Genomic DNA, 21,871 nt, shown 5'->3' with positions numbered 1-21,871 from the left:
TTATAATAACACCACAAATACTTCTGTCTGGCTGTGTTCTCAGCTGACGCTACTCAGTGGTGGATTATGCGGACGCGAAAGGTGGCTTTTAGAGTCTGGACCTTATGCCAAAATCGCTGCAAAAGTGGAGGTATTTAATAACTTTGGAATGAGATAGGCTGTATATCAAGATGCTAACTGAACTGCATCATTACTACACAGGTGTGCCTTGAAATGGTCACAATAAAAGGTCACTTTCCAATATTATTCCTGTTAATTTTGCAGTTCATCCAAGTGGTCCCAGAACTGCAGACCATATATGGCTACAGTTGCTCTCCATGGGATCTCGACATATATATCATCTTCACCCGCAAGAAAGTCTGAGATCAGCAATCTGCTGATGCAACAATTAGTTTGAACAACCAAAGAATTTCCGCACAAACCCTTAGAAACCACCTCGGGGAAGCTTATCTGCATGCTCACCCTCCTCAACAGGATCTCGACTTTGTTAGGACCGCTGGATCTCGAAGATGATTTGTTTATTTGTGCAGGTTTAAACTTGACAAATGAAGACATCCCCTCTAAGTTCAGCTCTCTGAGAAAATGGCTGCTGTGGCTTCCTTTCAATATCAGCCATTTGCATTCAACATTGACAACAAGTGGTTGTTTATTACCAAGACATTGCTGCTCCTTGATGTGGGTCATGACGCATATAGCTGTTGTTTCTTACATGTGTTGTGTCACTTGCGTTGATTGGATATTTTCAATAAGTTATTGATGTGATCATTTTGCAGTCAGTTTATTGGGTAGTTGGCTTTGGCCAGGCTTAGTTGATGTTAGTATGTTGATGCTTTAACCAGTCTGAGTTTTGCATGCAATTTAACATCTTATTACTAATCCCTGAAGTAATGGCATTTATTTTTCCTTTTCCAAGAACAAGTACATCTCCGGCATAAGTACTTAATTGCGTGTATTTTATCAGTTAGTTTGAATTAGAAGCCTAGTGAGGCTAACAATCAGTAGGATAGTAGTAGTAGGATAGTAGTAAGATATTTAATTCTCTTGAAAATCTTTCCCAGTTGTTGATGTAATAAAGCACATTTCCACAGCTCACTTTATTGGCGCAGTATTTTATTGAATTAAAAAGAAAATGCAGAATATGGCAGAATATTCTGTTTTAACCTTACCTAATGAACTCATTTCAACCTACTTCCACATGCTGGTGAAATGACGCAAACATGTTATTTCGCAATATTTAGTCTGTCACCCCCCTGAGCAGTGTTCATTGAAATAAAGAAATATTGTTGTACTGTTGATAACCAAGAGACAGCAAAGCTGGTGTTAAATAAAGCAACGCTTAGACAGTGTAACTCTAATTCTACGTCGTACAGCTTGGCCAGAACCTTGTGACAATGCTATTCCTAAAGTTGCTGATTTAGTGGAGTTTAGAGGTTCTGCATAGTCAGACTATGCAAATGCAATCACACTCAGCCTCTCAGAAGCTATTATTTGGCTCTGTATAAATCTGTCAATGCTTCACATAAGTCCTTCATGCCAGGGATACAAATTTGCTTTGCTTGGGGGTCACTTTTGCAAAATGACAGGATGCCACAGTCCAGTTGCGGCAGCCCCATACATGTTATTAGGATTTAATTTTAAGCTTTAAGGTTTTTAGGACATTAGGGTCTTAGCTAGAACCTTTGTCTGTCTGTTTTGTTTTGTTTTTGGAAACAAAAACGTGCACCCTGACAGGAGCCAGCCAAGTCCATAAGTTGAGTGTCACTGCTTTATCCTGTACTCAGGAAGTTGTAGATCACTGCTTTTTGTTTCAATTTATGTTTTCTAAATTTGGGAGCTGAGCAGAGCTTTGAGAATTTGGGGGCACGATGAAAAATGGATGAGTATCTACATCAGCTCTGGACAAGAAAAAACTAAATGCATATAACAATGTTGGATGAACCAAAAGTCTGTAGCACTGATTCTGAGAGTGTAACTTATAGTTAAATTAGGTGTAATATTTAACTAAGTGTAGGTTTTATGACTCAGTGCCCCGGCCCATGATTGCTTTCTTTGTGTTCCTCTCTGGTCTCAATAAGATTATGTAACATTTGGGCCCAAACAGTGACAACAAAAGGCCAAAGCTTGAGGCCAGGATGGCAAATACCTCCACTGCATCTGCATATTTACCTGGTGAACTGACATAAGCAGGGACAAAGGCAACCCATACTGCACAGAAGATCAACATGCTGAACGTGATGAGCTTGGCTTCATTGAAAGTATCTGGAAGATTCCTCGCAAGGAATGCTAACAGAAAACTGAGGACAGCCAGTAAGCCAATATACCCCAGTAACACTGCAAAACCAACTGTGGACCCAACAACACACTCATAAACTATCTTGTCATTGTGGTATTGCATGTTTTTATGAGGAGCTGGTGAGGAAGAGACAAGCCAAGCAGTGCAGATTGCTGCCTGAATAGAAGTAAGAAGCAGAACTGTTCCTCTCTGCTGCAAAGGACCAAACCACTTCAGACTGGTTCCACCTCCTGGCTTTGAGGCCTTGAACACAGCCAGAACCACCATGGTTTTCACCAGGATGCATGATATACAAAGCACAAAGCTGATCCCAAATGCAGCATGTCTTAGTTGGCATGTCCACAGCCTGGGACGTCCGATGAACAGCAGTGAGCAAAGGAAGCATAATTTCAGGGACAGCAATAGCTGGAAACTGAGTTCTGAATTGTTTGCACGTACTATAGGGGTGCAGCGATGACAAACAAAAATTCCCAGGACAATAGCACATATTATTGAGCCCAACAATGAGGTGGTTGTCAAGCAGATACCCAGAGGCTCATAATAGGAGAGGAACTCTGTTTTCTTCGGAACACAGTGGTCATGTTGAGGGCTGGACCAGAAGTCCTCTGGACAACTGGTGCACTCCATGGAGTCTGTGAAAATAGGGAGAGTGTTGAGACTTATATTAAATTTAAACTTAAAATTAAACTTAAAAGATATTTTCAAATTGCAAAGTTTTTAACTGAACACCAACCAGTCTTATTGCTGATCTTTCCATCAGAACAAGGGATGCAGTCAAAACAGCACTCAGGTTCCCCCTTCTTTCTGGCCATGCGGGTACCTGGAGGACAGCTCTCACTGCACACTGACCGTGGTGGCTGTAGGTAGAAAAAATGATGTTGTGTTATTCTACTTCACGCTGTTGTGATATGCCATCCATGGCACACTAAATTGGTAACTGAAAAATCCTAAGTAACCTGTTTGGATTCAAAGTTCCAGAAAATTTTGTCTTCATCAAGTGTGAGTTCTTCACCTTTGGCTGACTCTTTAACCTCACCCACATTCTGAACTTTAGTTTGTCCATCAGGGAGCCACAGCCAGTTCATGACATCATATCTTGGTAAGGCATCACCATTCTCATCAAATGACACCTGATCACCAAATGGTGTGGTGAAGTTGACCTTTTCCAAGTAATACACAAGCTATGAATTCCAGAAAAAGGGATAGAGGAAAGCCAAAAAATGAAAACAGTTCGGTCATGACCAGTGTTACGAAGTAACGCCGTTACTAATGCTGTTCAATTTGGCAGTAACGAGTAATGTAGTTTATTACTTTCTGATAATAAGGGTGTTATAAGTACTTAACAAAAAAGTATCACAAAATTACTTTTTTTTTTAGAAATTAATTACTTTAATTATGCAATAATTTTAAAGTAATTGAATTACTTTTTGACAGAAGTAGCTAGTAATTGTATTTAATTAGTAATTATCAGTAACTTGCCCAACCCAATTGACCATGGTCAATAATAAAACTGCATACTCTACTTATGAGTGTATGAATACATTAAAAATTCCAACAAATATTTTAAAAAAATGAAGATGCATCACTGACAATATAATGTACTCATTGCCAAGCCGTTGTTGTTTCTGACCTGAGAATACTATCCAATGCTGTCACCTAGTGGTAGGAGAAATACTTCCAGCTCTCTGATATGCACTTAATCATTAGTAATCTAATAACTATATACCGTGCTACTCTACAAGAAAAACTAAATCATAGCATTTAGCAATATAGGTGGGGTTATGTTCATGTGTGTAAAATGATGTCACACCTGCCATGGCTCCAGTCTTTGTAAATTGCCACAGCTGTGCCCACTGAAAGGTCCTCTCCCTTGCTCGCACTGCAGCATGTCATCAAGAGCGTAAGCCAGGGCATATACAGCCTTGTACACATTATACTCTGGCCTAAGGTTTGAAAGGTCCAAGAACTCTGTGTCCACATTCTCTAGATCTTCTTGTCCAGTGCATAGTGATCCACCAGCTTCTAGCCAACCTGCTTGAGGTGGTGCAAATCTACACTGAAATGTGTGTTCCCAAAACTGATTCACCTGAAATGTATTCAAAATAGGAGTGTAACAGCAAAAAAAAACCCTTCACAGTTAGTATCATACTCTGGCTTATGAGTAATGGTGCATTACAGCAGGAAAAATAAACCCTACATGCATTATGAACTTTTTTATTTTCAATTATTTTGAACAGACAGATGTCCAGGTCTCAAATACAGACAAAATCCACTTGCTTTAGCATTTTGCCCACTTTCGACTTTGGTAAACTATTCACTTTAAAAATCAGGAACATTTCAACCCCTTCTGTTTTGTACACTCTGATATGAAATACAAAAAGAAAAAATAATAAAATAGAGAATAATACTGAGTAAATAAAACTTTTACATTTGTATAATGCATAGTGTGACTGATTCTCATACCAATCTGCTTGAAGTGCTAACCTTAGCATATATGGCTCAGGGCATGTGGCTAAAATTTCAATGCACATAAAATGCATCAATTAACATATGGTTGTGTGCACTGGACCGTGACCCCCGTTCTGTAATGTTTTGGTACAAATACACAGGCAGTTACAACACTAATTTAAAACTGCGTTATACATAATGACAATACTGTTTTATTTCTTAAAAATACTAGATTAAATGTGAGGATACACACTTACCATGTTGTTTCCAAAGTTGTTATTGTGTTGTAGGTCAGGACGTATTTGTAACAGGAAGTCCCTTAACCCTGGTATATCTCCTCGGCGGATGGCAATGCCCAGAGTGCCACCCAGGTACGGCATGAGTTGGGGAGTCTGAAGCACAGTAGCTGCAGTCCAGGCTTCACTGGCCATCCACTGCAGGCCTGTCACATTCTGCCTCACCACCTGTGCATTGCATTATAAAAAATATATAATTTCATATTGTCATGGCATGGTTGGTATCTTGTCTTACTCAATTTGTAAACATTTCCAATCCTTTGTTTTACACAGTATTATGAGCAAAGTGATGCATGTCATTGTAAATGGAGGACTGTAATTTCTCTGAGTTAGTGAACTTCCTCTAAAACCCGGCAGCACGTTTGACAAAAAAGAGGAGGCATACTTCATTCAAATAAACCTTTTGTTTACAGAGCAATGTTGTAAATATTATCTTTCAGTTTAACAATTAAAAACAAATACATTCAATAGCTATATAAAGTAACAATTAAGTTGTATTTCAAGCCTAACCTCTCCCATGAGGTTGATCATATGACTCTCATGGGCAAACACAATGACCACATGAGCTGTAGATTTCCTCATCACATCTACAATCCTCTTCAGTTCAGCTGGATCATTGCCCCAGGGCAAAACCTCTACGTAGGCCAGGCAACCTCCACCTGACTGAGCAAGGTCAGACTGGAAGGATCGGGCAGCGTGGAGTCCATAATCATCATTACTGACCAGCAGACCTGCCCAAGTCCAGCCAAAGCGCCTGAGAATATGAATCATAGCACGCACCTAAAAAAGAAATACAAAGTGGAGTTATTATTTATAGGCGGATATAATCTAGTGAGGGACCTAGTAAGCAGGTTGCATACTTTTTGATTATTTCTTTTCAGCTTTTTACGGTGAGCTCCAGCTAAACAAATAATGTAGTACAACAATGTGTTTTCTTTAAATGTTTAACTGCACATGCTTTTCTAAATGCATTTTTCATTTTATTAATAGATGGTCACCTGGAAAGCATCACTTGGGATCGTCCGAAAGAAGGATGGATACTTTTGTCGGTCACTAAGGCATGAACATGTGGCAAAATAACTCACCTGTGAAAGACAGAATGAACATCCTAAAAACATGCAAAGCCTTTGTTTGCTCTTTCAGTTTTTTAAGTGTGATTAGCCCATGTCTATATTTGACATTAAATTGAGAGAGAAATCAAAATGATCCAAAGTAATGAGGGTGGAAAACTTACCATAGGTACTCTGTACAAACCTAAGACAGTGGAGATGGCAATAGAACGTGTAGAGGAAGAATCACCCACAATTCCTACAACTGGAGGGTTTCCTTCACAGGTGTCATATAATTTAATCTGCTCCGCTCGACCACTGGCTAATGACAACGCTGCACGGAAACCAATTCCCATTTTTACGCAGTTATCATAAAGACTGTATCCCAGAGTAACATTTGGTAGCAGGTTGGGGTTTCTGTTGATCTCATCAATAGCAAAGGCCATGGTCAGAGCTTGTCTGAATCCTAGAACATCAAAACTAACACAAAAATACCATAGTTGGATATAACAACATGAAAGACACTGGGCTGACATGTATATGAACAATTACAGATTTTGAAAACAATTGAGTCAGTTGAGTACCAACAATTATTGCAATACTTGAAGTTTAAATTAATAAAGGGGACTGTAATAAAAAAAATGATGGGTTTAAATTGTCATAAACATGCAATGCAATATCTTATTATTAAAACAATATATTCAAGTAATGAGACTCACTTCCCTCAGTTTCTGCTTTTCACTGTTTCTCTGACAGACTGACCTGTAGCAGGTAGGTTGTTGTGGCTCTGAGGTAAAAGGCAAGTCAGGAAAAATAGAAAAGAAGTGGATTTCAAACAGCCCACCAAGAACCACATCTCCAGCCTTGTGCATCCCATTTAGATGAAACTGCCCATGTAACCGGCAGGAGGTGGAATCAAAAGGAGAAGCCGTAGCAGAGATTAAGTGGGGATGGAACAATATGAAATACATTATAAAGAACAAGTTGATATCTAAAAATGCAGACATGACTCTCCTCCCATTTACCCTTTTTGTGACCCAGTGTCAACTCCTTTTATTGACTTGTTGAATGTTGCACACCACCCATCTGGGCATAAGTAAAACAAAGGGTAGGGACTAATACACATTTCATTTGAGACTGACTTTGTTTTTAGGCAAAATTAATGTATGCACTATTAATAACATTCAAAAGTCAAATCCAAACCTTGATCCTCCACAGCTCAACCCTCTTGTTCAACTTTGGTCACTTCTGGTGTCAAAGATCCAAGATGGCGAGTCTACAACCCTGTGACATTGTGACATCACCTAGAGGTGATGTCACAATGACAACTTCCATAATTTTTACACAGTCTATGGCTTTGGCCTACCCGTTCTCACTCTGAACTTGTCAAATAGTGCCGCTCTGTCAGCCTTCCGCGTCCACATGCAACACACATGGATAATAGCGGGGTCGGATAGAACCGGTGGCATTGTTATCATACCCTGGCAGACAGCCGGATGGTGGCAGGCGCATCCACATGTAACACACATGTAAGTGTCACTTGACAACATGGCAAGACAAAACCAAGGAGTGTGAGTGCGCTCATAGGGGTGGCGGGTGGATAGGTGGATGGGTTCCACAAACAATTGACATTCATGCGGGAGTTCAGTGTTTTTTTCCAACACTTTACTATGTGCCCCTTTTGCCTAAACCTAGTCATGAGTAACTTTGGTGCCTAATCCCAACCATCGTGACATTCGGCATTGTTGTAAACATAGGGACCGTGCTGCTTCAACCCACCACATGTACATTTGTTGACATCATGGTAACGGGCAGCGTCACCCAAGCATGACATCATCCCACCACATACATTTGTTAACATCACTGTAACGGCATCCAAGAGCATAAACAACTGACACACAAGGATACCTTAAATGTCATAGGTTGACACGGAAGGTCCTAACAGAATGGGTTTAGAGTGGGAACGTGTTGTTTTGGCTTAAAATACCCAGTTTTGGTTCCAAAATCACCACTGGAATTGCAGCAACGTCTTGCCAAAAGACAACCAGTGTTGTTTGTTTGTCTCAAACAGTGGTCTGCAGCATGGCGAAGTAACAGGTCACACCATTCCCTCCACCTTCTGATGACAAAGTCAGGCCATATAAATTAAATCAGAACACACTTAAGAAATGTTACAGTAATACCTAGGAAATGTACAAATGCAATGTATCTTTCATTTGAAAAAATGTACAATGTTAACATTTTCCTTTGGCAACTGGGCTGGGTTGACCGCTGACCACTATGATTGATGATCTCATGAAATGTGCACCATAGTCATATTAAGTGGTTATTAGATTCTTTGAATGAAATTGAATGGACGTGGATATGTACGTAAATTGAATTGTAGATAAAGTAAACAGACTGCTTTACCTTCAAGTAAAATATCTACTTGCCTTGTCAGGGATATGCAAAGGGATACAAGTTTTCTTCTGAATTGCTCCTGAGTTTCATACATACAATATTTATCAGAAGAGTGACTCTATATTGAGTATTACCCACAATTTGTGAGTGACAAGCATATCAACTTAAATCAACCCTGAACATGTCCACTAGATGGTAGCAGCATACCAAGCCATTTGTAAAATAATACATTCTCCTCTTCACACATTTCTGATTCCGATTCTGTTATAAAACTGAGTCTTCAAACCTTGTGACAGTGCCATTCTTAAAGTTTCTGACTTTGTGCAAATGAGACACTGCATAATCAGAGTATGAAAATGCTATCCCAGTCAGCTTCTCAGATGCTTGTTTTTGGCATTGTATAATTCTATCAGTGCTCTCTGCTATTCTTTTATACTGTATTAAGGGAGTTATGGATTACTGCTTCTTTTTGAATTTGGCGGTTTTATAAAAGCTGGTGGGTATATCCACATAAGCTCCTGACAGGTCACTACTAGATGCACAAAATATGAATCAACAAAGTCTGTGTGGTTTATTTTGAGAAAGTAACTTACAGTATAATCAAATGTACCCAAGTGGCAACCTCTAAGCCTGAAGAATAAAGCCAATGCAAAAGTGTCAAGAATTGCTGTTCTTCGAATGCCCACCAGAGGCTGGCTCAAAAAACGATAAAAGCCCAAGTTTGCAGCAGATATAAACAATTTTACAGCCTATAAAAAAAAGTTTTTGGTCTCTATAGCAGTTAAGGGTGGGGCAGCTTGAGTGACTGTCTATGAGGTATCACTCCATCCATCCATCCATCCATCCGTCCATCCATTTTCATTTACCTATCCAGGGCCAGCAGGCTGTGCAAAGTACTCCAGACATTTCCCAACAATTTTTTCAGTTTTTCAGTCTCTCTGGAGGACCCCAAGTCATTCCCAGGCCAGATGAAATATGTAAAATATGTAAACCGTCCAGTGTGTTTTGGGTCTGACCCAGCGCCTCCTAGCACCTGAACTAACCCATTTTGACACAAAGGAGCCATGGCTCTACTCCAAGCTCCCTCCAGATGTCTCAGGTGCTCAACCTATCTCTAAGGCTGAGCCCAGCCACCCTCCTGAAAAAAAACCAACTCATTTTAGTCATAGTTGAGTGTCTGAACACAGATGGACTGGTAAATCCAAAGCTTTGCCTTTGGGCTCTGGTCCCTTTTCACCTCAACAGTCTGACACAATGCTTGCATCACTGCTGATGCTGCACCAAACCGCCTATACACCACACACTCCATTTTTCCCTCACTTGTAAACGAGACCCCGAAATAGTTTAACTGCTTGGGACAGTTACTCCAAAAACCCAAAGAGGGCAATCCATTATTTTCTGTCAGAGAACCTTGGCCTCAAACTTGGTGGTGCTGTGCCTCATCCCGACTGCTTCACACTCGGTTACAAAACACTCCAATGCATGCTGGAGGTCACAGTGTGAAGAAGCCAACAGAACCACATCATCTGCAAAAAGCAAAGATCCAGGTCTGAGGTCCCCAAACTGGACCCCTTCCTTCCTCCGGCTGCAACCTTGAGATCCTGTCCATGAATATCACAAACAAAATCTGTGTCAAGAGACAACCCTGGCGGAAGACAACACCAACTGGGAACATGTCTGACTTTATGCTGAGTATGCTAACACAGCTTTAGCTTTGGTCATACAGGGACTGGATGGCTAGAAGTAACAACCCCAGTGCCTCCTATTCCCACAGTAGCTCCCACAAGACTTCCCAGGACACATGGTTGTGAGCCCTCTCCAGGTCCAAAAAAAAAAACCACATGCAGTCTAAATGGGCAAACTCCCATGACGCCTCTAGCAGTCCTACAAGGGTAAAGAGCTGTTCTACTGTTTCCTGACCAGGATGGAACCTGCATTCCTTCTCCTGAATTCAATGTCCAACCATTGTTTGGACATTGAATTCAGGAGTGCTACCCCACTCCACAGTCACTATAACTGACCTCAATGCAACACTGAAAAGGCGTGTCTGCCAAGACAGCCAAACAATGTCCAAAGCCTTCAGCATCTCAGGGGGAATCCTATCCACACCTGGCACCTTGCTGCCAAGGAGCTTTTTGACTACATCAGTGACCTCTGCCAAGGACATGGACCCTGAGCCTTCAGACTCTGCCTTCTCTGTGGGGGATATGACGGTTGGGTTCAGAAGTTCTGCAGAGTTTTATTTCCACCACCTGACAATAGCCTCAGCCCAGGTAATCAGTTTTCATCAACTGCTAAACACAGCCCGAGAAGAGCCCTGCTTTTCTCTCCTCACAGTTTGCCAGAACTTCTCTGAACTTCTCTCAATTTTTTTTAATTGGAAATTGCCTCAGCTGCAGCCATCTGGCCAACCAGTACATGTCTGCTGCTTCAGGGGACCCTTTGGCCAAACCCCCCCAAAAGCCCTCTCTTCTCTACCTGATGGCGTCCGTTACCGCTAGTGTCCACCAGCGGGTTCTTTTATTGGTGCGCTAACAGAAACTAATGACCTTCTCACCACAATTTTTAGTTTAAATGAGTAGTTAGTTAGTTTAATTTTTTTTCCTCCAAAATGGAGGACCTGAACAAGGACTATTTAAATTCCATGTCCCAACCTACCCCAGAATGCATAAAAAGTTCTTCCAGATGTGTGAGTTGAAGACTTCACACCTCTGGAGTTGAAGGGGCCTCAGCTAGACATTCCTAGTTCACCCTCACTACATTTTTAAGTTTACCAGGACTGTCCAGCAGCCTCCCCCTCCACCTGATCCAATTCAGTCAAATCAGTGACCTCTGTCAAGGACATGGACCCTGAGCCTTCAGACTGAGATGAGCCCTGCTTTCCTCTCCTCACAGTTTGCCAGAATTGCCTTGATTCTGACCAAGACTCCCTCTCTGTAGCCTCCCTGAACTTCTCTCAAACCTGGGTCTTTTTCATTGGCGACTGCTTCAGCTGCAGCCTTCTGGCCAACCAGTCTGTGTTGTTTCAGGGGATGCTTTGGCCAAAACCCACCAAAAGCCCTCTCTTCTCTACCTGATGGCCTCCGTTACTGCTGGCGTCCACCGGCAGGTTCTTCTATGGGTGCCCTAAAAGGCACCAATGACCCTCTGACCACAATTTTTAGTTTAAATAAGTTAGTTTATTTTTTTTTCCTCCAAAATGGAGGACCTGAACAAGAACCACTTAGAGTCCATGTCCCAACCTACCCCAGAATGCATGAAAAGTTCTTCCAGATGTGTGAGTTGAAGACTTCACACGTCTGGAGTTGAAGGGGCCTCAGCTAGACATTCCCAGTTCACCCTCACTACATTTTTAGGATTATCAAGACTATCCAGCAGCCTCCCCTTCCACCTGATCCCACTCACCACCAGGTGATGATCACTTGACAACTCTGCTCCACTCTTTACTTTAGTGTCAAAGACATATAGCCATAGATCAGATGATATGACCACAAAGTCGGTCACAGATCTTTGGCCTAGGGTGTCGTGGCACCATGTACAATTAAACACCTCCCTATGCTTGAACATGGTGTACGTATGTTATTACCAATTGATGACTAGCACAGAAGTCCAATAACCAATACTACCCCCCAATAACCAATACTAATACTACCCCCCTCTTTCTCCGTCATTGCCCAGGTGAGCATTGAAGTCCCCCAGAATAACTATGGACTCCCAGCTCAGTACCCTTTCCAGGACACTGCCCTGAGACTCAAAGAAGGCCAGGTACTCTGAACCATTGTTTGAAGCATAGGTGCAAACAACATTCAGAAACCTTTTCTCAGCGACTCACGTTTGCTCCAGTTCCTTCTCTGCTAGAGAGGTGACATTCAACTTCCCCAGATCCAGCCTGCAATGCCGAGGCACAGCATGCCTGGATCTCTGGCCCTTGCCTGCTGCCTGGCACACAATGCACACATTGCATACACTACACCTGACCCCAATATCTATCGCTGCAGGTGGTGGACCTTCAGGGTGGCAGCACCATATTGTCTATTCAGGTAGAGCCTGACCGGCCCCAGGGTTTTCTTGAATAGTTTATAGTCTGGCCACTCCCCTGGGACCGCTTTGTCTTCAGAGACTCTGCCAGCAGTTATTTGCCCTGGAAAACACAGCTTCCAGGATCACACCTCAAGCCTCGAATGCAAATGTGTTCAATTCTGGCTCTAAAATAACAAAATGGCAACAGCAATATTACTGAACTCGAGATTCAAAAACAGCAGTCACAAACCAATGGGTGATGTCACAGTAGCTGAGTCCATTATTTATACATTCCATTAGTGAATTAACATTAATAATAATTTTAAAATACTAATAATAATAATAGTTCATTTTATTTATAGAGCACGTTTCATGGCACTCAAAGACACTTTACATAAGTAGTTAACAATCATAAAAACAGTACACACTAAAATACATTTCACACCCAATGTTAATCCCACATCAAAAGAAGTTTTGAGAAGGTAAGTTTTGATTGAACTGGGTAAAATTGCAGCCCTGAATATTTTTGGGAAGAGAGTTTCAGAGGGAACGGCTGATGGAGAAGGCTCTGTTGCCCCAGTTCTGGTGCTTAGTTCAGAGAAGTGGAAACAGGAGGTTGGCGTAAGAAGAGCAAAGACTGCAGTGAGGAGTGTGGCAGTAGAGCATGTTGGTGAGGAAGGAGGGCCTGGTTATGGATGACTATGTGAGAAAGGAGAAGGACTTTGAGCTTTTAGAAGACAGTGGTGAGCTGATCACTCGAGTGGTAATGCATAAACAGGAGAGGGGCAGAGTCCTAAATGTACTGCCGTCCATTTAGGACTTTGGATGATGTACCATAAAGAATGCTGTTGCATCGTTTTATGAAACTAAATGCAGGTTCTAGGACTTAATGCCCCGACCCATGATTGCTTTCTTTGTGTTCCTCTCTGGTCTCAGCAAAATTATGTAACATTTGGGCCCAAATAGTGACAACAAAAGGCCAGAGCTTGAGGCCAGGATGGCAAATACCTCCACTGCATCTGCATATTTACCTGGTGAACTGACATAAGCAGGGACAAAGGCCACCCATACTGCGCAGAAGATCAACATGCTGAATATGATGAGCTTGGCTTCATTGAAAGTATCTGGAAGATTCCTCGCAAGAAATGCTAACAGAAAACTGAGGACAGCCAGTAAGCCAATATACCCCAGTAACACTGCAAAACCAACTGTGGACCCAACAACACACTCATAAACTATCTTGTCATTGTGGTATTGAGTGTTTTTATGCGGAGCTGGTGAGGAGGAGACAAGCCAAGCAGTGCAGATTGCTGCCTGAATAGATGTAAGAACCAGAACTGTTCCTCTCTGCTGCAAAGGACCAAACCACTTCAGACTGGTTCCACCTCCTGGCTTTGAGGCCTTGAACACAGCCAGAACCACCATGGTTTTCACCAGGATGCATGATATACAAAGCACAAAGCTGATCCCAAATGCAGCATGTCTTAGTTGGCATGTCCACAGCCTGGGACGTCCGATGAACAGCAGTGAGCAAAGGAAGCATAATTTCAGGGACAGCAATAGCTGGAAACTGAGTTCTGAATTGTTGGCACGTACTATAGGGGTGCCACGATGACAGATAAAGATTCCGAGGACAACAACACATACAAATGTGCCCAACAATGAGGTGGTTGTCAGGCAGATACCCAGAGGCTCATAATAGGAGAGGAATTCTGTTTCCTTCGGCACACAGTGGTCATGCTGGGGGCTGGACCAGAAGTCCTCCAGACAACTGGTGCACTCCATGGAGTCTGTACAAGGAGAAAGTGAACAAGAAGATTATGACAACACAGCAAGACTCAGAGCCATAGAATATTTCACAATATAAGTTGCAAAACTAGTGTGATAAACATTAAAAGAGATCAGCAGCATTCTGTTAATATTCCATTAGTTTTCGTAAAACAAAAGTGGGTGGGGTGGGGTGGGGGGTAATAAAAGTTATCCACCCCTCTGTAGTAATTCTGTAATTTCATATGGTACCTGAACTGAGGCAGGTTGCCAAATTCTTTAAGAAATATGTGTTGTTCCCCTTTAATGTAGCGGAGAGGCTTTCCATTGGTAAGCCCCTTTATAGTTCTTCATACCACAGTGTTACCGTTGAGGGTAGCAACAGCGTTTTCATTAACAGAGTGTACCGTGAGGTGTTAAAGTCAAAACCTTCTGGTGGGAATCCTAATAGAAACAATGCAGGATCCAGTTTAATTTCCATATGTAAGACTGTACAGAGCTATTTATTTTTTTACACACAGAATATATGTTAGAGCTACATATACTTGTCATAATCTTCTTGTTCTTTTTTGTTTTGTTTGCTGTTTCTTGTTTTCTTTTGTTGTTGTTGTGCACTATAAAAATTAATAAAATGTATTTAAAAAAAAGAAAGAAAGTGATAACACTTACATGATTTCTCTAAATTTCAAAGTTTTAAACTGAACACCAACCAGTCCCATTGCTGATCTTTCCATCAGAACAAGGGATGCAGTCAAAACAGCACTCAGGTTCCCCCTTCTTTCTGGCCATTCGGGTACCTGGAGGACAGCTCTCACTGCACACTGACCGGGGTGGCTGTTGGTGAATATGTGTTATTCGACTTTGTTTACGCTGTTGAAATCAGTTATCTTTCGGACACAAAAAGGTGACTGAAAAATCAAAAGTAACCTTTTTGGATTCAAAGTTCCAGAAGATTTTGTCTTCATCAAGTGTGAGTTCTTCACCTTTGGCTGACTCTTTAACCTCACCCACATTCTGAACTTTAGTTTGTCCATCAGGGAGCCACAGCCAGTTCATGACATCATATCTTGGGAAGGCATCACCATTCTCATCAAATGACACCTGATCACCAAATGGTGTGGTGAAGTTGACCTTTTCCAAGTAATACACAAGCTATGAATTCCAGAAAAAGGGATAGAGGAAAGCCAGAAATGAAAACAATTCCATTATGACCATGGTAAATAATAACCATGGTAAAATAATGCACTCATGAACGTATGAATACCTTAACAATTCCAACAAATAATTTCTTTAAAGTTGAAGTCACATCAACTGTGAGTGTAAGTGCACCCAATACCAAGACATTGTTGTCTCTGTTGTGATAATACTATGCAATGCTGTCACGCAGCGATAGGAAATATCCTTTGAGCTGTCTAAAATGCACTTAATCATTAGTAATTTCATAGCTTTGAATTCAGTCCTATTCTGTGAAAGCCGCTCCACGAGAAAAACTAAAGCATAGCATTTAGTCATATAAACAGAGGTGTGTCACATGTGTGTAAAATGATGTCACACCTGCCATGGCTCCAGTCTTTTTAAATTGCCACAGCTGTGCCCACTGAAAGGTCCTCTCCCTGGCTCGCACTGCAGCATGTCATCAAGAGCGTATGCCAGGGCATACACAGCCTTGTACACGTTATACTCTGGTCTGAGGTTTGAAATGTCCAAGAACTCTGTGTCCACATTCTCTAGATCTTCTTGTCCAGTGCATAGTGATCCACCAGCTTCTAGCCAACCTGCTTGAGATGGTACAAATCTACACTGAAATGTGTGTTCCCAAAACTGATTTACCTGAAATGTATTCAAAACAGGAGTGTAACGTTACACAAAAGTCAATGTTAGATCACACCCTGGTTTAGGGGTCACAGTTCATGGCAAGTGACCTACAGTAGAAAAAAACAAAAACCAAAAACTAAACTTTCACTTATTTTGAACAGACAGAAGTGCAACTATCCAGGAAGAATAGTTGTTGCTACGGTAACAACTAACGGGGATGTAATGTAAATAAACAAATACATTTTTAAAAGACAGACCAAATCCTCTTGCTTGTTACTGCAGCATTTTGCTGAATAGCAACTTTGAAGGAAAACTTCAACGACCTCTGTATTACACTGTATAAACATTGAACAAACACTTTCAAAAAAGGAAACAGGTCACAATAGGCTATAAAACAGAAAAGCAATTCATATCTAACTATAGAAGAAGAACTCTCTGTCTGTCTGTCCTTTAAATTTCTCAGGTGTGGTCTGTCTTATCTACTTCCACAGAGGTGCATTTATTACTGGGGCCCAAAAATAAGTCGTGTTGATTTTGGTGAATTTTGGGACAGATGATATGTTCAATCTTTCGAGTGTCTAGATTCAATCATTTATTACCACATCCACCACTTTTGATTTTAAATTTTTGCGGCGTGCTCAAAAATAACAAACACATATAATCATATAGTAAAATGTAAGTAAACAATCAAACAGCACTCTGTGCAGCAATGTGGGTAGTGATGCAGGGTTTTGCAAAATGAGTTGAGAGTTGAGTCTTCACTCACATATGCAACATGTGTCTGTATGTCATTCGCATATGTCATATCTTAGGCCCACAGTCCACCTATCTTGCATGTAAGTCTGTATATTGTGCTCAGCTATGCTGCAAGAAGTTTACATTTCAAAGTTTCTGAGTTTTTGAACACATGCTTATGAGCTTCAGTTCCTAATAACTTGCATGAATTGACATACCATTCTGCACAAGGTTGCATGACCATAACCCCAGTACTGTGACATTTGGGTACAGATACGCAAACATTTACAGCATTAATTTAAAACTGTTGTTACGAAATTAACATTATTGTTTTATTCTTATAAATTGTATATTATTTGGAAGGCTAAACACTCACCATATTATTTCCAAAGCTGTTATTGTGTTCAAGGTCAGGACGTATTTGTAACAGGAAGTCCCTGAACCCTGGTATGTGTCCTCGACGGATGGCAATGCCCAGAGTGCCACCCAGGTACGGCATGAGTTGAGGAGTCTGAAGCACAGTAGCTGCAGTCCAGGCTTCACTGGCCATCCACTGCAGGCCTGTCACATTCTGCCTCACCACCTGTGCATTGCATTATAAAAAATATATAATTTCATATTGTCATGGCATGGTTGGTATCTTGTCTTACTCAATTCAATTCATTAACTGGTTTTACACAGCATTATGAGCAAAGTGACAAATGTCATCATTAATTAACAACATAATTTCCCTGAGTTCACTCTAAAACCCTGCTGCAAAAAAGAGGCCTGCTTTATTCATTTGAATCTATTTGTTGGACAATATTTTATTGTAAATTTAATATTTTGATTTGAATTTTGAAAAATAAATTGGGAAAATTATTCAATGTTAGAATTAAGTTGTATTTTAAGCCCAACCTCTTTCATGAGGTTGATCATATGATTTTCTTGTGCAAACACAATGACCACACGAGCAGTAGATTTCCTCATCACAGCCACAATCCTCTTCAGTTCAGCTGGATCATTGTCCCAGGGCAAAACCTCTGCGTAGGCCAGACAACCTCCACCTGACAGTGTGAGGTCAGACTGGAAGGATCGAGCAGCGTGGAGTCCATAATCATCATCACTGACCAGCAGACCTGCCCAAGTCCAGCCAAAGCGCCTGAGAATTTGAATCATAGCACGCACCTAAAAAAAATCAGAGTGGAAGGATTAGTTCACAGGTTACAATAATCTTTCTGTGGGGAAGCTGTAAAACAGGTTCAACAATGTTTAATTATTGACTTCAGGAAAGAGATAATGGCTCCATGACACAAAGTATATGACAGGTTTTTACAAAAATGAATACATGTTATTGCAGTGCAGGGATATGCTTTTCTGAATGCATATTTAATTTACTAATAGATGGTCACCTGGAAAGCATCACTTGGGATCGTCCGAAAGAAGGATGGATACTTTTGTTGGTCACTCAGGCATGAACATGTGGCAAAATAACTCACCTGTGAAAGACATACTGAGCATCCTAAAAACATTCAAAGCCTTTGTTTGCTCTTTCAACTTTTTAAGTGTGATTAGCCCATGTCTATATTTGACATTAAATTTAGAGGAAAATCAAAATGATTCAAAGTATTGAGGGTGGAAAACTTACCATAGGTACTTTGTACAAACCTAAGACAGAGGAAATGGCAATAGAACGTGTAGAGGAAGCATCACCCACAATTCCTACAACTGGAGGGTTTCCTTCACAGGTCTCATATAATTTAATCTGCTCCTCTCGACCACTGGCTAATGACAACGCTGCACGGAACCCAATTCCTAGTGCGAGGCAGTTATCATAAAGACTGTATCCCAGCGTCACATTTGGTAGCAGGTTGGTGTTTCTGTTGATCTCTTCAATAGCAAAGGCCATGGTCAGAGCTTGCTTGAATCCTAGAATATCAAAACTAATACAAAAATACCACAGTTGGAAAATACAAGATTTGTCAACATGTATGTGCACAGTTACAGATTTTGCAAATAATGTCACTAGTTGAATTGAAAGAAATATATCTAATAAAAATGTTAAACATGTATTACGAACATGATACTGTAAAATTATGATAAAATAGCATAAATACACAGTAACAGAGTAACATCTTAGTATCAAGGATACATTAAAGTAATGGGATTGATTTCTGCTAGTTTCTGCTCTTTGCCGTTTCCCTGATAGACTGACCTGTGGCAGGTAGGCTGTTGTGGCTCTGAGGTAAAGGACAGGTCAGGAAATACAGAAAAGAAGTGGGTCTCAAACAGCCCGCCCAGAACCACATCTCCAGTCTTGTGCATCCCATTAAGATGAAACACTCCCTGTAACTGGCAGGAATAAGTGGAATAAAGAGGAGAAGGCATAGCAGAGGAAAGGTAGGAATATAACAAAATAAAATGCACAAGCCAGAACAAATAGATATCCGAAGGTGCAGACATGACTTTCTTCCCATTTACTCTTTTTCTGACCTGATGTAAACTCCTTTTATTGACTTGTTCAGTGTTGCTCACCACCCATCAGGGTATAAGTAAAACAAGAGGCAGGGCGTAATAAACCGTACATTTAATTTGAGATTAATTTTGTATTAACCACTTGGTTATGATTAGGAAAAGGTCATGTTTTGGCCAAAGCGACATTCTCTGGGGCTGAAACATGACATACAGAAAAGCCAAAAACTGCATTACCTTAAATTGCAAGGCTGGTTCTGACAGAGACAATCACCATGGACACTCATGTTAAAATGCATAACTTTACAACAGAAATAAGCATACAGCCTGGTACAGACAGACATAGACTAGACTAGACATATGAATGGGGGATATATTTTAATATAACTCAGATGTAACTTGTGTTTCAAATTTGTTATTGCCTTAAAATGATCCTAATGAATAATAATCAGTTTTGTGGCCTCTTAAAGTAAAAGGCTTTCTGGGAGGTGTTAGCTACATCTATGAGTCAAATTTTTTCCCTTTTGGTGGAACAGTCACTACTAAGAATACAGTAATGCCTTGTCAAAAAACAACTAGTGGTGTTGTTTGTTGGCCGAAGACAGTGGTCTGCCGTGCAACACCATCCCCTCATCCTTCCGATGACAAAGTCAGCTCATATACATGTTATCAGAACTATGTCACTTTAGAATGAGTATCTATATCTATATCTATATCTATATATATTGACACAAAGGAGCAGTGTCTCTACTCCAAGCTCCCTCCGGATGTCTCAGGTTTTCAACCTATCTCTAAGGCTGAGCCCAGCCACCCTCCCAAAAAAAACTCTTTTAGCTGCTTATGTATGGGATCTCAACTTTTTCAGTCACTATGCAAAGCTCATGACCATAGTTGAGTGTCTGAACACAGATGAACTGGTAAATTCAAAGCTTTGCCCTTGGGCTCTTGTCCCTTTTCACCTCAACAGTCTGACACAATGCCTGCATCACTGCTGATGCCGGACCAAACTGCCTATCCATCACACACTCCATTTTTCCCTCACTTGTAAACGAGACCCCGAAATACTTCGGGCAGTTACTCCCCCAACCCAAAGAGAGAAATCCTTTATTTTCTGTCAGAGAACCATGGCCTTAAACTTGGAGGTGCTGTGCCTCATCCCGACTGCTTTACATTTGGTTACAAAACACTCCAGTGCATGCTGGAGGTCACAGTGTGAAGAAGCCAACAGAACCACATCATCTGCAAAAAGCAAAGACCCAGGTCTGAGGTCCCCAAAACAGACCCCTTCCTTCCTCTGGCTTTACCTTGAGTTCCTTTCCATGAATATCAAAAAAAAAAAAAAAATCAGTGTCAAGGCAAAACCCTGACAAAAGACAACACCAACTGGGAACATGGCTGACTTTATGCTGAGTATGCTAACACAGCTTTAGCTTTGGTCATACAGGGACTGGATGGCTAGAAGTAACAACCCCAGTGCCTCCTATTCCCACAGTCGATCCCACAAGACTTCCCAGGACACATGGTTGTAAGCCCTCTTCAGGAAAAAAAAACAAACAAAAAAACACATGTACACTGCATGGGCAAACTCCCATGATGCCTCTAGCAGCCCTACAAGGGTAAAGATCTGGTCTACTGTTTCAAGACCAGAACAGAATCTGCACTCCTACCCCTGAATTCAATATCCAACAATTGTTTGGGGCCTCCTTTTCTGCACCCTGGAGTTAACTTTCTCAGGGAGGCTGAGCAATGCGATACCTTGATAATTGGAGCACACCCTCCACCCCCCCTCTTTTTTTTAAATGGGAGCCACCAACCTATCTGCCACTCCACTCCACAGTCACTGTAACTGATCTCATACCAAATTGTCTATTAAGGCGAAGCCTGACCGGCCCCAGGGTTTCTTTAATAGTTTATAGTCTGGCCACTCCCCTGGGACCGCTTTGTCTTCAGAGACCCTGCCAGCGGTTATTTTTCTTGGACAACACACCTTCCAGGATCACATCTTCAGCCTCAAATCCCAATGTGGTCACTTCTGGCTCTAAAACAACAAGATGGCAACAGCCAAATTACTGAACTTGAGGTTCAAAAACAGCAGTCACAAACCAATGGGTGATGTCACAGTAGCTGAGTCCATTATTTATACATTCAATTAGTTAAGATTAATAATAATTAAAAAATATTAATAACAATAGTTCATTTTATTTTTAGAGCACCTTTCATGGCACTCAAAGACACTTAAATAAATAAATTAACAATCATAAAAAAGGATACACTAAAATAAATTTCATACCCAATGTTAATCCCACATCAAATGCAGTTTTGAAAGTTTTGATTGCACTGGGAAAAATTGCAGTCCTGAATGTGTTTGGGAAGAGAGTTCCAGAGGGAACGGCTGGTGATGGAGAAGGCTCTGTTGCCCCAGTTCTGGTGCTTAGTTCAGAGAAGTGGAAACAGGAGGTTGGCGTAAGAAGAGCAAAGACTGCAGTGAGGAGTGTGGCAGTAGAGCATGTTGGTGAGGAAGGAGGGCCTGGTTATGGATGACTATGTGAGAAAGGAGAAGGACTTTGAGCTTTTAGAAGACAGTGGTGAGCTGATCA

The 21,871-nt window shown here is 41.2% G+C and overlaps 2 protein-coding genes across 2 annotated transcripts; both read right to left on the bottom strand.

Annotated features, from left to right (window-relative positions):
• Positions 1-2,014: 2,014 nt before the first annotated feature.
• LOC148189388 (extracellular calcium-sensing receptor-like) lies at positions 2,015-7,018 on the bottom strand. Its single transcript, XM_088078345.1, has 9 exons — positions 6,849-7,018; positions 6,272-6,566; positions 6,036-6,122; positions 5,548-5,817; positions 4,999-5,205; positions 4,104-4,379; positions 3,250-3,474; positions 3,027-3,150; positions 2,015-2,925 (listed from the first exon to the last, which is right to left on the bottom strand). Exons 1-9 carry the CDS (start codon positions 6,956-6,958, stop codon positions 2,015-2,017), a joined length of 2,505 nt encoding a protein of 834 aa, XP_087934471.1. The 5' UTR covers positions 6,959-7,018.
• A 6,367-nt stretch (positions 7,019-13,385) lies between these two features.
• LOC148189387 (extracellular calcium-sensing receptor-like) lies at positions 13,386-19,172 on the bottom strand. The gene is made up of 9 exons (XM_088078344.1): positions 19,018-19,172; positions 18,451-18,745; positions 18,215-18,301; positions 17,721-17,990; positions 17,200-17,406; positions 15,828-16,103; positions 15,201-15,425; positions 14,984-15,107; positions 13,386-14,296 (listed from the first exon to the last, which is right to left on the bottom strand). The coding sequence occupies exons 1-9, from the start codon at positions 19,125-19,127 to the stop codon at positions 13,386-13,388; spliced, it is 2,505 nt and encodes an 834-aa protein (XP_087934470.1). The 5' UTR covers positions 19,128-19,172.
• Positions 19,173-21,871: the final 2,699 nt, after the last annotated feature.

The sequence above is a fragment of the Plectropomus leopardus genome, chromosome 6, assembly GCF_026936395.1.
Source record: "Plectropomus leopardus strain MGB_pleo_1.0 chromosome 6, ASM2693639v1, whole genome shotgun sequence".
NCBI lineage: Eukaryota > Metazoa > Chordata > Actinopteri > Perciformes > Serranidae > Plectropomus > Plectropomus leopardus.
Note: the sequence above shows the minus strand (reverse complement) of the source record. Positions and strands in the feature narration are given on the sequence as shown.